The sequence below is a fragment of the Geosmithia morbida genome, assembly GCF_012550715.1.
Source record: "Geosmithia morbida isolate 1262 chromosome Unknown scaffold_13, whole genome shotgun sequence".
NCBI classification, from domain to species: domain Eukaryota; kingdom Fungi; phylum Ascomycota; class Sordariomycetes; order Hypocreales; family Bionectriaceae; genus Geosmithia; species Geosmithia morbida.
In genome coordinates, this window is record NW_023336200.1 from 437,475 (window position 1) to 456,219 (window position 18,745).

General features: G+C 52.2%; 4 protein-coding genes across 4 annotated transcripts; 1 reads left to right on the forward strand and 3 right to left on the reverse strand.

Moving 5' to 3' along the window:
• Window positions 1-11: 11 nt before the first annotated feature.
• Window positions 12-1,047, reverse strand: GMORB2_2491 (Transcription factor TFIID complex subunit 8 C-term; the record flags this gene model as incomplete). The annotated part of the gene is made up of 2 exons (XM_035464471.1): window positions 12-679; window positions 735-1,047. 2 exons carry the CDS (start codon window positions 1,045-1,047, stop codon window positions 12-14), a joined length of 981 nt encoding a protein of 326 aa, XP_035319657.1.
• Window positions 1,048-2,183: 1,136 nt separating this feature from the next.
• On the forward strand, window positions 2,184-4,778 carry GMORB2_2492 (Isochorismatase family; the record flags this gene model as incomplete). The annotated part of the gene is made up of 1 exon (XM_035464472.1): window positions 2,184-4,778. One exon carries the CDS (start codon window positions 2,184-2,186, stop codon window positions 4,776-4,778), a length of 2,595 nt encoding a protein of 864 aa, XP_035319658.1.
• A 507-nt stretch (window positions 4,779-5,285) lies between these two features.
• Window positions 5,286-7,150, reverse strand: GMORB2_2493 (glycine hydroxymethyltransferase; the record flags this gene model as incomplete). The annotated part of the gene is made up of 4 exons (XM_035464473.1): window positions 5,286-6,433; window positions 6,510-6,647; window positions 6,709-6,802; window positions 7,034-7,150. The coding sequence occupies 4 exons, from the start codon at window positions 7,148-7,150 to the stop codon at window positions 5,286-5,288; spliced, it is 1,497 nt and encodes a 498-aa protein (XP_035319659.1).
• A 1,455-nt stretch (window positions 7,151-8,605) lies between these two features.
• Window positions 8,606-18,674, reverse strand: GMORB2_2494 (Parkin co-regulated protein; the record flags this gene model as incomplete). The annotated part of the gene is made up of 6 exons (XM_035464474.1): window positions 8,606-8,779; window positions 8,873-9,293; window positions 10,483-11,030; window positions 11,090-16,345; window positions 16,406-18,471; window positions 18,536-18,674. The coding sequence occupies 6 exons, from the start codon at window positions 18,672-18,674 to the stop codon at window positions 8,606-8,608; spliced, it is 8,604 nt and encodes a 2,867-aa protein (XP_035319660.1).
• Between the last annotated feature and the right edge of the window lie 71 nt (window positions 18,675-18,745).

Sequence of the window (18,745 nt, forward strand, 5' to 3'; positions counted from 1 at the left end):
GATAGATACGGCTATGCCACATTCCCATTAATTAACCGGCCCTCTCTTTTCCCCAGGCGAGATACTTCCTTGCGGCTAAATGCTGAATCGCTGTTGACAATCATGCTGTGGTCTGCGACTTCGACCTGGTCCGAGTGTTCTCCCCTGCTCTCCATGCCCATGAATTTCTTCATGGTCATCTCCCACAGACGATAGCGCTCCTTCCCCTGAAGATCCTTTTCTACCAAAGATTTGACTTCCTTCTGCTTTCGCATCTTTGAAGCCCTGACTAGACCTCGTAGTGCTTCCTCTCCCTCTTGTGCGGTCTTGGCGGCTTGCTCTCGCAGCTTCTTGGAATCCCGTGTATTGACATCTTCTTGTGGTGTGAAAGTGTATGTGTGTTTGCTAGGGAACGCAGGAAAGGTCTTGGGGATATGGGGCTTTGAGTCCTTGTCGTCCTGCCCACTGAGCTCAGGGCCAAGAATGGGTAGCGTCACAAAAGGTTCGTCGTCCAGAGTGATTGCTTCGGTGTATTGCGGTGCCGCTTTAGATTTGGGGATGGGAGGATGTAGGTGGACCTTCAGCGATGAAACGGAAACATTATGCCGCTTGAGGGTTTTCTCGTAGTCGACTGGTGTGGGATATTCGCGACGCGATGAATGGGCCAGCCATTTTGCCTCTCCAATAATGGATTCAATGTCTGTATCGAAATTAGCCATCTGGAAACGACTTGACGTAAATTTATGTGTACATACAAGTCTCTACCATCTGTGTGAAGCCTTCTAAGGCCTCCGGTGTTGAGCTATCGAACCCGTCGTGTTGAAGAATCAACGCTATCGAGCGTTGGATGTTTAGACGCGCTTGGGAATGCAGTGTCGGGGCCGTAGACACGAATGGAGTCACAACATCATCCTCGGCGGTATCCGGAAACCCTTTGGGTATATCCGACGAAGTATCTTGGGAACCACGAGTGTTTTCTTTTGAAATTTCAAGGCTGTCGAGCCGTGCGCGTTTGGGTTCGGGTTCTTCGCTGTTCTCGGCAGAATGACCCCGTTTTGGCGATACCATCGTGGACAAATGGTGAAGATCGGTAGCTGAGAAAATGCGACGCGTGACAGATGATCGCGATGCAGTGCATTTGCAAAGCCGAGAGTGGCCCGCCTTTATTCCTCGGACAGATAAGAAGATGCAGGTATGTTACTGTGGAGGTGACAACAGCTTTCTGTGACGACCATGATACTCCTGATTCTCTATGCTGTCAAATCCAAGCGACGTTGAGAACGCCATATGTGGCTGAATACTGACTAAGCCAACACGACGACGCCTGGAACGCGGTATGACGTTGCTCGGATTATGACCAAGTGAAAATCCAACGAATGCATTGATTTTTCTTCATGAGGCAACGGACGGGTCTCTGATTGAGTGCTGGGAATTGAAAAAGAAGTCTAACGTGAATACTCGTACGACTCGACATATATTATTGGTATGATGGATACTTGAATAAATAAATAATACCTGCTAGCGGCCTACTGGTATTTTTGCGTAGTGGGTAGTATCTGGGGCTGGATGGCTAACTTCATCCTGGCGAACCAAACCTAATCATATGTGGCGTTTGGTGGCTAGTTGACATTGCTGCTATCGGTCAGTTGGGTCGAACCTATTCATATGTCGAAGCTCAGAAGAAACGGCATCCTCCCATTTTCACTCGTAATGCGTCTTGGGTACATGTACACATATAGATCGAGGGGGCTACATGTACGTTGGTAGGGCAAGAAATAACACTGTGGGACGGGGGCTTAGATGCAAGTAACGCACGATAAAACCAATCAAATTGCCTGCGTAACATGCTTCCTCCTCATGAGATTTCAGCCTAGACATGGCCATTTTGAACGAAACAATCAATCCAAACCATTTTCAAGTTTACCTACACTCCAAGCCTAACTTGTTACAGTTCATGCAGCGCAGAGTGTGCAGTTATAGCTCAAACGTTGAAGAGAGGGCAGCACTTAGCTGCTACCTCTTATGGCGGAAACCCTTGCTTAACTTTCGGCTCTCGCGGTGTCTTACCCACCTAGATTTTGTGCACGAGTACGCTTCTAGGCCCGGAGTAGGACGGCGCCATCTGTTACACCTCAACATTGATACCGCTTGGCTATACACACTGAATATAGACACTTCAGTGGCAGATATCTTGTCAACTTGTCATGTTTCCCTTCGACCATACTGCCCTGCCGCAGCTTACGCCCCGTCGGGCTTTCCTTGCAGTTGATTTCCAGAATGAATTTACTGCGGAGGACGGCGCTCTTCCCGTGACGGAACCCCTGGGCTATGTCCAGCGCACAAAGGCACTGGCTACTGCCTTCCGAGAAAAGGGCGATGTCATCTGGGTCAAATCTCGCTTCGAAGGCAGTCGTGCTGCCGACGGGGAGCAGATTATCGTTAGCGACGAGCTACTCCCGCCGCTATCTGCTAGACGTTCGGCTGCCAGGCCGTTGAAAAGTTCACGGGCACAAGCCGCCATATCCGTGGAGACCCCCGTCGAAGCTGGCAGGCCACCCGACCCAGAGGCTTTTCTCAGCCATGACGACCCGGTATGTCTCAAACCCGAGTCGACTACGGCTTGTGACTGGACAGCCGAGATCAAGGATTCCATGCAAAAGGGTGACATGACGTTCACCAAGACGCACTATTCGGCATTCCAGGGAACCCATCTCTTGCATGCCCTGCGGGCCAAAATGGCAATGGAGGTCTTTATCTGCGGCTCACTCGCCAATGCGGGGGTATACGCTACTGCCATGGACGCTGCTGGGCACGGCTTGTCCATCACGGTCGTTGAAGATTGCTGTGGCTACAGGATTGAGGAGAGGCAAAGAAAAGCCATAAAGAGTCTTATGGACTTTACTGGGTGCGAGATCGCTTCATCCGAAGAGGTTCTCGAGACCATAATGCCTCCTCAAACCAAACTCAAACGCTCTGAGCCAAGCCCCCGAGAGGTGCCTGCGGAGTCACCCAATACTCGGGAGAGCAAGTCACCGGGTATAGTTAAGCCCATGACTGGGCTCAGGTTGGAATCTGGTACTCCAGCACCGGCAATTGTGGATGAAATGCAGACAAAGGCCGTTGGTGAAACGGAGCCACAAAAGAAACCGGAGAAAAACACAGAAATCGTCAAGGCCCAGGAAAAACACATTCTTGCGGAGAAACTGAAGCAGGGTGAGGTATCCAGGCAAGAATCAGAAGAGAAAATCACCCCATTAAAAGAGACACCTTCCAAACTCTCGGCCGCATCAGAGAGCACCACGGATTCTGGTGACGACAAGAAGTTGCGGCAAACTGGTCTCTGCGAAGGAGATACCGATATTATCGAGAATTTGTTGCCAGAAGACTTGGAGAAAGGCATATTTGGGAAACTGAACGATGAGGTATCCTGGAAGAGAATGTCTCATCAAGGAGGCGAGGTCCCTCGTCTCGTCGCCGTTCAAGGCCAAGTAGCAGAGGACGGGACCATACCAGTGTACCGTCACCCGAGTGACGAATCCCCCCCTTTGCTCCCATTCTCGCCTACTGTCCTGAAAATCAAGGCTGCGACGGAAAAGCATCTTGGACACACCCTTAACCATGTCCTGATCCAGTTCTACCGCGACGGAAAAGACTACATCTCCGAGCACAGTGACAAGACCCTAGACATTGTCAAGGGCTCTTATATCGCCAATGTGAGCCTTGGCGCTGAAAGAACCATGGTTCTGCGGACCAAGAGGCGGGCTAAAGACTTGCCCGTTCCAGAGGGTACCGCGACTGAGGGCCCGCGACGCCAGACACAGCATGCTAAATTACCGCACAACTCACTCTGCCGAATGGGTCTACGCACAAATATGAAGTGGCTGCACGCTATCCGTCAGGACAAGCGAGCCGAAAAGGAAAAGACTGCCACCGAGCTGGCCTTCTCAGGAAGTCGCATATCCTTGACCTTTCGAAACATTGGCACTTTCCTGGACCGAGAAGAGAAGATGATATTCGGCCAAGGGGCTGTTGGAAAAAAGCGCGAAGACGCGCAGGCTGTTATCAACGGCACCGGACCTGAAGCAATAGAGTTGTTGAAGGCATTTAGTGCTGAGAACCACTCCTCAGAGTTTGACTGGGACGAGCGATATGGAAAGGGGTTCAACGTGTTGCATATGAGCACCTCACCCCGTTTCTTCGCATCGCCAGATGCAGTCATCAACATGCGGATTGCGCTCATGCTCTCTGAACTTGGCATAAATTATGCCAAAGGCAGTATGGGCCCGACCGTTTCCAACAACAGCGAGCAGGTAGTTGCTGAGGCTCTGCCTATATTGCCTATAAAATTTGTGGATAACGATGCGGCGAAGTCGACCGTCCACGGTGATATGGCCATCATGATGTACCTTGATCGCGTCCATGGTTGCCCCTACGGCAACGAGAAGCCAGAAGACGGCGCCAATATTTCGGCAAAGATATTCTCCCGCTTCCAACAGGCTCTTCAACTCCATGGCCATGCGCAACCGCTATTGAAGACATCTGGCGGCAAGGATATCGACCTTGAACCGTTCCGACGTGAGCTAGAGAAGTGGAATGAATATGCCGGCGAAGACGGAGCGGAATTCATAGCGGGACCGAAGCCCACACTTCCAGATTTTGTCGTCTGGCCTGTGCTACATGCACTTTGCGACAAGAATAAGGATGAGCTGTTCGAGGGAATGGACCATCTCAAAAAATACTATGAGTTTTATGGCTCTCGAGAAGCAACAAAGAAGGCTGTAGAAAGGGCATCGGCGTAGGCTCGGGGAAACATTGGGTACTTGGTTAGATCACGAGAGTTTGTAATTAGAAAGCCAGCTTTGATTCGTTTACTATATATATGTATTCCTTGCCTCTTGAACACGTCCAAGGATTTGTGTTTCAATTAGGATAGTGAATGTCTGTAAACATATGAAAGTAATACAACTTGACGAGGCCTCGAAGTTCGGGTAATAAGAGGGGAATAATATGCATAAGAGGCGAGGTTATCTGTCTCCATCTAACTGTAGAACATAATAATGCTAGAAATGGCTCTTGGTTGAACCGGGCTTGACTTAATGCTCCCCTAAGTATTCTATGCTATTCGCAGATGTACAGTACAGCCAAGTCAAGTTGTTCAATACGCCGCCAAACATGTTGAAAAAAGACAAGACTAACAAAAACAGATGGTAGCATGAATGAATTGAAACCAGAAAACCACCCCTTCAGGAGACGGGGGGCTTGTGTTAAGGACGTTATATCATCTTAGTGAACCAAATTTCCAACTTTTACTGCTCGGAAGCCCACGGGAGAGGGTAGGTACCGACCCAGTTCTCGACCTCGCTCCTAAGCTGGACGATTTCGGAATCAGAGTCGCCGTTTCCAATGTGCTCCAGGAAAAGCTTGACTCTTCCGGGGCTCTTCTCGCCACGCTCCTCGGCGGCGCTCCTGGCAGCCTTGTTGATGCGGATGGCAATTGTAACGGCGCGGTCGACAATGTCGGCAACACGTTCAAAGTCAGTCTCGCTGAAGCCACGGGTGGTCATGGCAGGGGTGCCCATGCGGAGACCTCCAGGAACAAGGGCGGAGCGGTCTCCGGGAACAGTGTTTTTGTTGGAAGCGATGCCGACAAGCTCCAGCACGCGCTCAACGCGGCTTCCGTCGATGCCGTGAGGCTTCAGGTCGACGAGGACCAGGTGGTTGTCGGTGCCGCCACTGACGAGGTGGTAGCCGAGACCACCCTTCTCCTTGGGCTCACCGAGGCGCTTGGCAAAGGCCTTTGCGTTGGCTAGCACCTGGGTCTGGTAGCTGTGGAAGTCGGGGGATTGGGCCTGCTTGAGGGCGACAGCGAGCGAGGTGATGGTGTGGTTGTGGGGGCCGCCCTGGTGGCCGGGGAAGACGGACGAGTTGATGGGACCCTCGAGATTGTACATCTCATTCTCCTTAGTCTTGGGGTTCTGCCTGCGCACGCCCTTGCGGAAGAAGATCATGGCGCCGCGGGGGCCGCGCAGACTCTTGTGCGTCGTCGTCGTGACGACGTCGGCGAAGCCAAACGGTCCTGGGAGAACCTTGGCGGCGACCAGACCCGAGATGTGCGCCATATCAGCAACCATGTAGGAGTTGGTTTTGTCGCATATCTCGCGCATACGCTTGTAGTCGATCAGACGGCTGTAGGCGCTCGTGCCCGCCACAATCACCTTGGGGCGGTACACCAGGGCTGTCTCCTCTAGCTTGTCATAATCAATGTAGCCGGTCGACTCGTCCAGGCGGTAGGGAAGCGTCTCAAAGTACTTGGAGATAGCTGAGATCTTCTTGGTCGGCGTCTGGTATCCATGCGATAGGTGACCACCGTGCGGCAGGTCCAGGCCCATAAGACGGTCGTGTGTGTTCATCAAGGCCGAGTAGACGTAGAGGTTGGCTGGGGCACCCGACAGCGCTAGAAACCAACACTTGAAGTCAGTGTTATGCTACAGACGGCTGTTTTCATGTACCATCGTGCTGTTCAAACTTACGCTGAACGTTGACACCCCATTCCTTGGGGTCGAGACCAAAGGTCTCTAGGGCACGTTCCTGACACAGTCTCTCAGACTGGTCAATGAACTCGTTCCCGCCGTAGTATCGAGCGCCCGGGTATCCTTCGGAATACTTGTCTGTGAGAGATGTGAAGTTAGAAGTGTGTGTATTGTGTGGAATGTAAGTCGCGGGGCTGACTCTGCATCACGCTGCCAAGGGCATCGAGAACAGCCTGAGAGGTGAAATTCTCGGATGGAATTAGATTGATGAAGTGCTTCTGGCGCTTCTTCTCCTACACGACGAACAAAACAACAGCATGTTAGTCTCTATATCACTTTCTCTCGAAAGCAATTGCATTTGGTAAACGGACCTGCTCGATGATATTGAAGACGGCGGGGTCCGCCTTGTCGAGGTGGGCTGAGAGTAGCTTTCGAACAATGAAGACTTGAGTGTCAGTTACATATTTCGGCGAACAAGAAACAAGAGGAGTATCACCAACCTGCTGCTGGCCATCCAGAGCCACGGAGGACTTGGTCCTCATGGCCCCCCATGTCACATTACGAGAGGCAACAAGCGTCGGTCGCGCAATGCTTCGCAGCACACGAGAGCTACTGCCTCGGAGACCGGAGTGGAGCGTCATTGCTTCAGAGATTGGACGCAATGCGTGCGTGGGCGCGGCGGAGTAAACAATGTGATGATTGCAGGCTACGGGCAAGGTGGACAAGAGACAAAATTAGAGGAGAAAGCAAAAGAACAAAGCCGACGCCTAGGCAATCGCTACGTTGCTAGGTCGGTGTGGTGTGGTCTGACGCTGAATTGTGGTATGTTCGGGCCAGTGCCGAGAGCGTCGGGGATAGGCTGGATTTCGGGGTTGGCTGCTGTCATAGATCACGGAGTATGGAGAGCTTGCCGAGTTGCTATCAAATATTGTGTGATCTTATCTAACAGATAGGAATATTCCGTACTCGTAATATTATTCTTACTACTAACAATATTATTTATTACGCTGGCAACAATACTTACGAGTAATACCTTCTTGTTGGAGAGGAAAGCGGGGTGCTAGCACACAGTGCTACTTTCAGCCCACGGCTGTCAGCCGATGCATGCTGGACTCACTGGAGAGGCACGGAGTTGGGAGAAAGTTACTTCGTTAGTGCGACGCTACGGACCACGGCAGCGTCTCCGTGACTTCGCACTGTGCGGTCAACAGCCAGTAGAAAAGTCCTGCTCGAGACCGCCTCTCTCATTTTTCTATTCTTCTTCTGTATCAACTAAAATTGGGCGTGATGAGACCGCTTGCTTTGAACATATTGGAGTTCCGCCTTCGGGCGGGAGCATGCTGTTGTGCCTCCGGCGCACCTCACCACCTTTTAGGAGGCATTTACGGGAGCTGATCCAAATCTTTGGTTGATCCATATACTTACGACTTTATTCTTTTCTCTTTCCCAACTTTTCCACCAACAAGTGTGTGCCAATCTGTCATAAAGCATGGAAGTCCATACTCGGAGACAATATCGACAACACAGCCCTTAGCATCTCCATAGCCATTAGCCATAGTGTCGTAACTAATATCAGCAGTCTCATCTGCGCGTGCATCTACCTACTACTGCGAAGAATCGCCAGAATTGTTAACGGAAGAAAAATAATCAGTCCTCGTGCGTGCTATGATACATGATAGGGCACGTGTCAACCCACTTGAATCATCGCGAGTCAACCCCAAGGAATTTACAAATCGAACCAAGGTTGTGAGTTATTAGGGAGTTGATGCAATTTTTTCTTCCATTGATGCTTTTTGTTTTTTCCTTAAGAGTCACCGGTGACCAAGGGGTGGCGGGGACAAAGAAAATGGACAAGATAGAATAAACTTTTTTCAAGCTGGCCATAATCGTTATTGCATTGAGTCCACCGAAGCGAGGCAAAGACAGGAGATTCAGCTCCCGAGCGTCGTGGATGCTTTTTCAATGCTACATGCCACAAGACTCTGCCACTTGTCTGACTGTACGTAGAAACCAGAAGGGCAAAAAAAATAAGACCCGACCCGCAGACTCCGAATGCAGCCTCCTCTTCAACACCGATATGCCGTTGGATACACGGCTTACTCCTCCAGAAGAGCAGTCTTCTTCTCTTCCACCCTCTGAGCCTTGCGCTCGCGGGCAGCCTTGTTCTTTGCACGCTTGGCATCCATCTCCTCCTGGAGCCTGGCCTCACGGGCCTTCTCAGCCTTGGCGTGGTGGATCTGTGGGTGTGGGATACTTGTTAGAAGATACATCTTGTTTGTAGTAGCAGGAGTTATGCGTGGAGGTCCCTTCGCCCAGGAAAATCCGGCGGCATGACAAGTTTCAAGAAGTATTATTAGACGTACGTGCTCAATCAGGGCACGCTTGTGCTTGAAGGTGTTACCCTTGCTGGCGTGGTACAGCTCGTGGTACAGGTGCTTGTCGATCTTTCCGTTGGCACGGTACTTGACGAGGAGGCGGCGGAGGACACGGAGGCGGCGCATCCAGAGGACCTGCTGGGGCATACGGGCATCGGCGGTACCCTTGCGCTTACCGTAGCCACGGTGGCGGCCTTCGCGGCGGGAGAGGTTCAGCTCACGGGCGCGCGAGCGCGAGTGCTGGGTAACGGGCTTCCGGATGATGAGGCCATCGGCAACGAGCTTGCGGATCGTCTGGCGAGAGTTGGCGTTGGAGATCTCGTTCTGCTCGTTGGGGTCGAGCCAGATCTTGCGCTTTCCGCAGCCGATGACCGATGAGGCCAGGCGCTTCTGAGTTCGGAGGTTGACCCTGAAGATAAGAAGGAGCAAATGTCAGCTACCTGCCCAGATATCATTTGTGTGTCTTCTTAGAGTAGACGGAAGTGAAAGAAATCCCCAAGTGTCGATCATCCTCATCACATCAACCTGGTGGCCAGAATCATCAACTCTTCCCAACGGATCATCAAGTTGATACATATAGATCGAATTGCTTGTTGCCCTTTCAAGCGAGCGTGTGCATAACTCACATCTTGAATTGCCGCTGATAGTGATGGTCCGGCGTCCTTTTGGTGGGTGAAGGTTGAGATCTAGAGGAGGGGGCTCTGGCGTCGTAGTCACCAACAAAGAATTTCTCGGGCACACAATCTCAAGCCAGGTTTGTGGGTTCACGTGCACTAGGCCCCATTTCTTACGCTAAGTGAGGGCTGTTGTTTCCGATGAGTCATCATGATAACTTGTCTCTCACGTGACTAAATCCGTCAATCGCTTGGAATCTCGCAATCTCCTCCACAGCCCCAACGACCCCTACACAATAATAAATTCTGGTTCGGTTCTGGAGTGCAGCATCATTCCCAAAGAGGCAGTTTGCAACATAAGTCGGTTACAATGGTCCTTGTACTTGCCAGTATAGCTCAACAAGCTGACAATAGTACTTTGTAATTATCATAGGAAGGGTGCGGTTGTTAGGACCACACATATTGATGTATCAATTAAGCGCCAAACTAACAAATCGCCCCTTCCTTATTTATATGTCTCTAATTGAATAAGAGAATTGCTATTCGCGCGACCTAGATATTTGGGAGCCCATTTTAAATTGAAAAACTCGCCTCTCATTGACTGAAATAGTGATGCAATCATATCTGCTCACACAGCGGGGCCTCCTCACTTTTGCGACACCACACAATTTATCTACGGCCTATATGAAGGATAATAATGTAAGAGTATTGAGGAGGTTGTAGCTGCAACACCACTTAATACGCAGCCTCCTGTAGAAGACACATCACAGCCTGCTTCACAGGATTGCGCCCTTGAAGGCAGCGGCGTGTGCTGGCAAGATATGTAGATTAGTTTAATTCAATTGTATGTGCGCGCAATCACTTTATATGTAAATTTGATGCGATGGCCTGGAAAATTAGGATATAAAATTTTAGGGGGTCGCGCGAATAGCAATCCTCTTGAATAATGTCCTCATGCATGGAAACTCTTAATCGATGTTTTACGTAAAGGCTGAGTCTCCCATGTCGACCTTGCCCACGCTCCAAATCTCCTTTTCATCTTCTTGCTCGTCGTTAGACAAGCCCCATCCTCCTGGTTGACCTCCCTCTGCCTCTCTCCTCTCACGGGCTTGTGATCCAAGCCTCGTGGCAACACGCTTGAAGTAGTCGCCCATGCTTCTTTTGGTGTTGGGAGGCAGGCTGGCGCCGGGACCAGCAGTGTACTTTTCAAACACGCGGTTCTCCTCGTCGGCAACACTGAAGAGTTCGACAAAGGCAGCTTCAGCAGCAAGCTTAATGGGGATTACGGGGTCTCTGACGCTAGCGAATACTGGAGGCGCCAAGCCAGGAAGATGAGGTCGGACCAAGTCCGTATCCTCTCTGCTGACGGTGCGGACTACCACCAGTGCTAGACGGCGCGAGTCTGTCGCATTTCCAGGTTCAATGATCCCTGCCAAAGTATTGAAGATCTGTTTGATGCTATCAAAGTTCTTCGGGGGCGACGAAAGTAGAAGCTTTCCCGTAGCTAAAATGAAGTTGTTGGCGATGAAGACCTATGGCATGTTAATTCAGCCCCGAGGCGTATATTACAGGATAGGAATACACAACTTACCGATGAACTTAACATTCCTTGGCACAAAGTTCCAGGCAAGTCTTCTGCTAGAGGACTGTTGAACAATGTGTCGGCCGACTCCGAAAGAACTGCATTGAGGGCAAGGACTGAAGCATTGCTGAACTGCGGCGTAACAACACGATTCCGCAATAGGTTGTTGGCGGCTTCTTCAGGAACGTTCTTGATGAGGGCTCCCAGGAGCCTGGCGTTAGTAATCGTCATTGTGTCGTCTTGGCTGTCTGTCTCCATGTCTATCAGGGATAGGACCGCCGACCTGGATGCTTCTCCCATGTTACCGCCAGCCTTGCTGATGACCTCGTACAAGGCCTGAAGCATGGCCGTCTTGACACCGGGGTCTGTTGTCTTAGATCCGGTAACGAGCTCAGCAACAAGTGGATCAATTCGGGGAGTGTACTTGATCAGAGTGCCCAGTGCCCTTGCGGCGCGAGACCTCAGGGTCTCGCTCGAAGCGTCGGCAAGAGACTTGGCAAACGTGCGCTGTAGCTGGGGCAAGAATGGCTTAAGGGCCGTAGGTATTTTCTCAAGCAGGTTCGTCAAGGTGAAAAGAATGGCCGACTTGACCTCAGTAGAACGCTCCGATACCACACGAATGAGGGGACCAGTCATCTGTGTGACGAATGGCTTTAGAGATGCTTCGCTCGTGCGGTCGACGATGTCGGAGATACCCAAAGCAGATTGGACCCTCTGCTCTGCTGTACCATTCATCAAACCCTGAAGGAAGATGGGCAGGATAGCGTTGACACCCTTTGGAAGCTCGAAGCCGCGGAGATTAGAACCGGCAACACCGACGCGCTGGAGGGTCTGTCGGGTCGAGACGACGAGCGACTCCATCTCCTCCTTCTTCAGCTTCTTGGTGAACTCAATGAGAGCCGCCCAGGCAGCCTTGACGACATCCATGTCGCTATCATCAAATGAGTTGAGCAGCGACCGGATGATGTCTTGGTTGTAGCGAGAGTAGTCCACACTGGCGGCCATGAAGAAGCTTCCGAAGTGGCGCGCGGTAGAAGCCCTCCGATGATGATCCTCGTGCTTGAGGGACTGCAGAAGGACGCTCATGATGATGTTAAGACCGTCATACTCGTCAATGTGCTGGATGACAGTATCGAGAGACTTCGCCAATTCCTCCTGTAGGTCTTCCTCAGGACAGTGGACCTCGTTGTCCAGAAGAGAGTTAATGATATTCGGAAGTCGCCGGTTCATGGCGGCACCGGCGACCTTGGACAATGACGCAAGAGCCTTGGCGTTGAATGCAGAAATGGGTGGCTTTACGAGGTCAGGGATTAGAATTGGGATGATGATGTTCGACCTGGTCGTCTCTGTCAGAAGTGTTAGGAGGGCTGATAGTGCGTTATCTGCTTGCTCCTCAGAGCGCAGAAGCGTCAGAAGGTAAGGCAGAACTTGATCCACGGCACGCTTCTGGAAGATCTCCTGCAGGGAATCGAAAGCCTCGGCAGCAGCCTCTCTGACATCCTCGTCGGAATCAGTGAGGGCAGTACGGACGACGGAGATGAGAGTCTTCTCGTGGTCCTCCAGGGCCTCTGGAGAGGCCGAGGAAATGAGTTCCTTGAGGGCAAGGCAGATGCCTTGCTTGGCATCTGTGTCTATCGATGTTTGAAGACCCTCTTCTAGAGTAGGCAGCAAGGTTGCTAGTACGCCATCGCCAGCCTTGCGAATAAGTTCGCCTAGGGCATTACTGGCAATGACCCTGTGCTCCATGTTGGAGCTTCCAAGGCGCTTGATGAGGAGCTGCGTGAGGGTTGGGACAAGCTCTTTGAGGGTCCTTGGGCCGTGGACTAGGACCTTCCAGACGGCGATGGCAGCCGCACGCACAGATGAGGCGGTATCGCAGCGGCACACGTAGAGAGCCGACAGGATCTTGTTGCGCTTTTCCTCGCCCAGTACTTCCTTCAGGGAGGCACCGGCTTCCTTAGTCTCGTCCTTCTCTTCCTCTTCCTCGTCATCGGCGTCAGCCTTCACACCGGTAAGGTTGAAGAGAAGGTCACCCACGAGCTCAACCGAGCTCAAACGGATCCTGTAGCTGTCGTCGGCCAAACCGCGCTCCAGTTCAGGAAGGAGAAGGTCGACAGCGCGCACAGCAAAATTCTTGACGAGCAGTCGGCCAGCACGGAGAGCAGTCTCACGGATTGACTCAATATCGTCTGCCAATCCAGCAAGGATAGGGGGAACGATGCGGCCGAGATAGTTGGCGAAACTGTTTCCGAAACAAACGGGAAGGAAGATGAAAAGTGACATAAATCCTTCGCGAACCGCCGGCTTGGAGGACTCCACATTCTGGAGGACCGTGGGGAGAGTCTCCTCCAATCTCGTTGTCCCCAGACCAGCGAGGACTTCACTGAGGGCCTGGGCAGATCCGAGGCGGTCACCAGCACCGGTGTCAGATTTGAGTGTCTGCATGAGGCCGGGAATAAGATCGGGCAATGCGTCCTCTCCAAGCTTCTCAACCAGTGATCCAAGAGCCCTGGATGCCGTGGCGCGGGTGGTGGGAACAGGATCCACAGCAGCAACCTTGAGACCAGAGACAAGGACAGGAAGGTGGGAAATGATATCCTTCTTTTCTGTGAGATGTGCAAGACTTCCAATGACCTGGGAAGCCTTCCTCTTGGTGTTAGAGCGATCAGCGAGACCACGTTGGAGAATGCGGGTGACCAGGGCAAGAGATGGTGCATCAAGGTAATGCACGAACTGAACTTTGATGAGGGAGTCAAGGGCCTCATCGGTGTACTTGGTCGGGTCACTGAGAGCCTTGAGGAGGATATCGACGAGACTCTTGATCTCGGGGTTGTTAATAACCTCTCCGAATCGCTTCAAGCTGCGGTTTGCTGCCGCCCGGACTTCCTTGTGGCTGTCATTGAGCACAGCTGTGAGGGGCGGGATGATCTCGGGCAGGCTGGTGGCCAGCTGCTGAGGGTCCAGGTACGCCATGGCACCGAGAAGTTCACAGGCACCCTTCTTGCTCCTCCATTGCTGGTCATCAAGGCCAAAGAGAAGCGTAGGCATGATCTGCTTGACACCGTAAGAGCTCAGATTTCCAAAGGAAGCCTTGGCCGCGGCAAGGCAAGCATCTCGAACATCGCCGTTGGCGTCACCAAAACCTGCCAGCAGCTGGGGAACGATCTGAATGACGTACGGCTCGAAGAGACGTCCGAGGATGGTTGCGAAGAGCTCAAAAGCTAGAAAAGCCGCTTCTCTCTGGTGGGCGTCCTTCTTGTTCTCCAGTGCGCCCTTGAGCGAGGACAAGATTCGGTATTCGCGTAGGGATGCAATACCACGGCCGAGGGTCAAGCCTGCCAAACCGTACGCGGCACCTCTCTGTGTGGCGTACTTTTGGGAATTGAGAAGCTCGTTCATAACATGGTCAAAGTACTTGGACGACTTATCCGAGCAGACTCGGACGAGAGGGGGGAGACAGTCCGCAATGGCGGCTTGCACGGTTTCCGAAGGGGTACTCAAAGTAGCCAGCAGGCGCTCGATGACGACAGGGATCTTGGAGTCACCAGGGTCAAGGTGGCGCGCGAGAGCGCCGTACATGATAATGACAGCCTCGTTCACGCGGTCAGATTCGTCACTACTCTTATCTGTAGCCCCCAGCGTGTGCTCGAACTGAGCCATAAGCTTGTCGATTGCTCCTTTTCCGTGAATGTCAATGGCATTGGTTGCAGCGTCCAGCATCTCAGCCCTTACAGAGCCATTCTTGTCACTAAGAGGTCCATTGGTGATCATGAAATCGAATAGAGAATCCAGCTGCGGTTTGCTGAGAAGAGGTGCGAGCTCCTTGAAAGCCGTGGCAATACCATGCCTTGACTCCCAAGGGTCTGAGAGATCCATCTTCAGGGGCATGCCGAACTCATCCAGCAGCTGCACCTTGGGCTTGGCCAACACTTGATACGATGATTTGAGCTGCAACAGGATGTCATCCAATGTACCTTCATGCGAGGCGGCTGCTTCGGTAAGTGAGCGAGCGGCCGCTCGTCGAAGCTGTGCATTCTTGGTCTGCAGGTAGGGCAGCATCCTAGCCGGGACATCGGCTCCAATCTCAACGCCGCACTCATCCCAGATTTCCCTTGCGAGCTCTTGGTTTTCCTCTTCATCGTCGTGACAAGCGAGCCAGATTTCGTCCGAGTAGCCATAGTCACTCACGTCTATCTCGGAACTGATCGACTGAAGCACAGTGGTGCGGACACCAGTTTGAGATACAATAACACCTCGGGTGAGGATTTCAACCTCGTCATGGCTGATGTTGGGAGCAACACAGCGACACATGTCTGCAAAGCAGTCCCTGATCATCTTGTAGTGCTGGGCATATTTTTGCATCGAATCAATTAGTGCGGATATGAGCAGACCACGGGGGACGGCTTCATCGGCACAAACGTTGGTGTGGAAAGACAGGAACTCAAAGACCAGAACAAGCTGGGCGTCTCGGTCATCTGCATCAGAGCCAGTGCCTCCCTTACTCAAAAGGTCGAAGAGAAGCGGGAGAACATAAGTCAGAGACACGGAGTCAAACGGCCGCTGCTCTCCTGCAAAGCGGAGTCTGTACAGGACTCTTGTCACAAGGTCCTCGAGCGGCTCCTCGCTATAGTTTTCTGGAAGAGAAAGCTCACGTAGTCGTAGTGTGGCAGCTCCGATAAACGGTCGAAGAGAGCCTAGCCTGGGCGATACCTTGTCGGAGATGATAATGAGCGTAGAAGAGACAGCATCACCCATGATGAGACCCGCTCCTGCATCTGAGATGGCAAGGAGGAGTTGGAGAGACTTGGCAATCCAGAGTCTCGCATCCGTGGGTGGTCCAGTTGCCAGAGCCTTAACAACGCCTAGACCCCGGTTAAAGCGCGTGACGACATTTTTGATGGATCCCCTGGTTTCTGACTCTTTTTTCAACTGCGCATTGACCTTAGCCGTTTCTTCGGGCGTCAGCTTCCGCTTCTGACCCTTCTTGGTCTCAAGCTGAATTCTCAATTCCTCTTCCCATTTTAGAGTGTCGTAGTCCTTAGTATTTTTGTTGGGTACCGAAGTCTGAGACTTCTTAGCCAGAACATCGACAAAGCAGGTCCCATCGGGCGTCCTGAAGATTGCTGCCTCAACGGGACCAATTTTGGTCAGCCGTTCGGCATCAAGGTCCCGGCCAATGATATCCATCAGGCTTGGAATGATTGTGTCAGGTGCGACGAAAGCAAGCTCCGCAGCAGCGTTGTAAGCAGCTTCTCTCACAACAGCCTGTGATTACTTATATAAGTACTGTATCCGCTCGGAAAGTGAAGTTGCAGTAGTACTCACATTTTCGCTGGAGGCACGTTCTTCCATCTCTCTCAGTAGTCGGTTCTGATACTTCCCGGCAAGTTCACCCGGATCGACACCCATGCGAAGACAGAGTGTAATCCAGCTTGATCTCGGGACTATTTCGGGCCTTGCGAGAACTAGTAGGGCGCAGGCTTGGTCTTCTCGCTGTTCCCTAGACACGCGGGCAGTCTCCGCTTCACTATCGGGCTCAGGGCAGACGGACCTAAGAGCATGAAGAAAGCTCTCCTTGGTAACCTTGAATTCCTTTTCTTTCGTAGTCTCATTCAGAACAATACTCCACAGGCCGTCCATAATAGCCGAAGCTATTAGCTCCGGATATACCCGGTAAATCTGGGATAGACTCTTTGTTGTCTCTTGTTGAATCTGTGGGGGGATGTCCGAGCCCGAAATCAGGAAAATGATCGCCTCCGACCAAGCAAGAACAGTGTCTTTGTCCGTGTTTTCGTCAAAGGCCGCGACAAGGCTCAAAAGAGCAAGAGAAAACCAGCGCAGGTCGGTTTCCGTGGACACCTTTGTATAGATTCTGGGGCTAAGAAGGAAGGAAGCCTTTCCTCCGGCTGCAAGTGCTTCCTTCATCAAGGAAGCCTTGCTGAGTGCTTGGACAGACTTCATGGCAGAAAAATGCGTTTGTATGGTTGTAGATAGAGCAGCGAGTATATAGGCTCCGACCACAATGCCACTCTGGACCGCCGAACTAGGATTTGTGACAACTTCTTGAAAGTTGTCAATCACCTTGGGCAAAACCGCGTCCAAGAAAGCCTCGAAGCCCGGAGGGAACTCTCCATTGCCCACATTCCGCAAAACTTGACCAGTGAGAAGCAGCCATAACTTTCGCGGGTTGAGCTTCTTATCGGCCAGACCCTTCGACAAGGTATCAAGAACAATTTTGGGAATTTGCCCACCTTTAGACAGGGTCTGCAAGACTGCCTTGGCCAATGTTGCCGTCTCTGCAACGAGAGCGGGCTCATTACCCTCTTTCGAAGCAATAGTTGCAATACCAGATGCAACATTCTCAGCTGAAGCTTTGGGGAACTCAATAGCCTCGAGCATCTCAGCATGAAGGACCCTGTGGTCTGCGGAACTAAGCTTGCCCGACTTTAGAGGGTTCAGGATCTCATCAATGATACCAGCGAGCAGCTTTTCATCAGAAGATCGTGGGACGATGTCGCGGAAAGCAGCAACAGCACCAGCCCGGACCTGGGCATTGCTAGATTTGATGCTGGACAAAAGGGGCTTCAGCAGCCTCTCCTTGAGGATCTTGGAGAAGTCAAACTGCTTGGGCAAAGAAGCGAAGAAGGGCCTCACAATGCTTGTGAGAACGATTTCGGGAGCACGGAGCAGACTCTTTTCAAGCGCCGGGATGACGTGCTTCTCAACCTCTTCCAAAGTTGAGAACTCGCAAAAGAAATCGCGGAGGCCGCCAGCAATGTGTTTGGCCAGCGGTGTTTTGGAGCCGAAGACTTCACGCACGTAGAATTCGTAGACTTGAGTTTGGAGAGTGTTCATGACAGGTTTGAGCGAAGGCAGGCGAGCAGAGACACCGGCAATGACACCCAGAAGAGGGGCATTCTTGGCGGTTGGCTGCCCGCCCTTGGTGGTCAGGATTTTGACGGCACCTTTGAGATCTTTCTCGCGGGTTTCGGCGGGCTCGAAGAGCTGGCGGAAGCCCCTCCTCGTGATGACGGTGGCCGAGTTGGACACGCTCTTCTTGGCAGCAGGCAGCAGACATCGATCGAAAGCGTCTGCGTCACTAATCAGAACGTCATTTCCAAACTCGTCCCATGAGCTGGTACCAGCCAGATGCTGCATGAGCAGGCTGCACCACTCCACAAGAACGAAGGAAGTAGACGCGGCAATAGCAGGCTTCTGGGTCTCTTGGCGCAGGCGCTTGACGAGGAGCCCAAGGAGCTTGGGGTCAGCTCCGGCCTTGAGAATTGTGACGAGGCAGGCCTGGACAGCCAATCTCGATTTTCGGTCGGCATAGTATGGTATGGTTTCGAAGAGTAGCTGGAGGATCTTAGCGGTCGTTGGCAGGTCGAGGACTGGCGGCAGGCACGGTTAGTTTACTTGCGCCTAGACTTGGGCTGGGCAGAATGTGACACTTACTTCCTCGGGCCAGTGCGTCGTCAATTGATCGAAGACAGGGAATCCTGACAGCGGTCGCCGACGAGGCCAGCGCTATAGCAGTGGTCTCGAGGTCGAAGCCGGCCGTTGGGGCGTCGCCGTTGATGCCTGGTTTAGACATGGCGGATGGCAGGAGTCGCGTGAGAGTATGGCAGGCTCATGAAGGGCCACTGACTCTTGCGGAGATCAAAA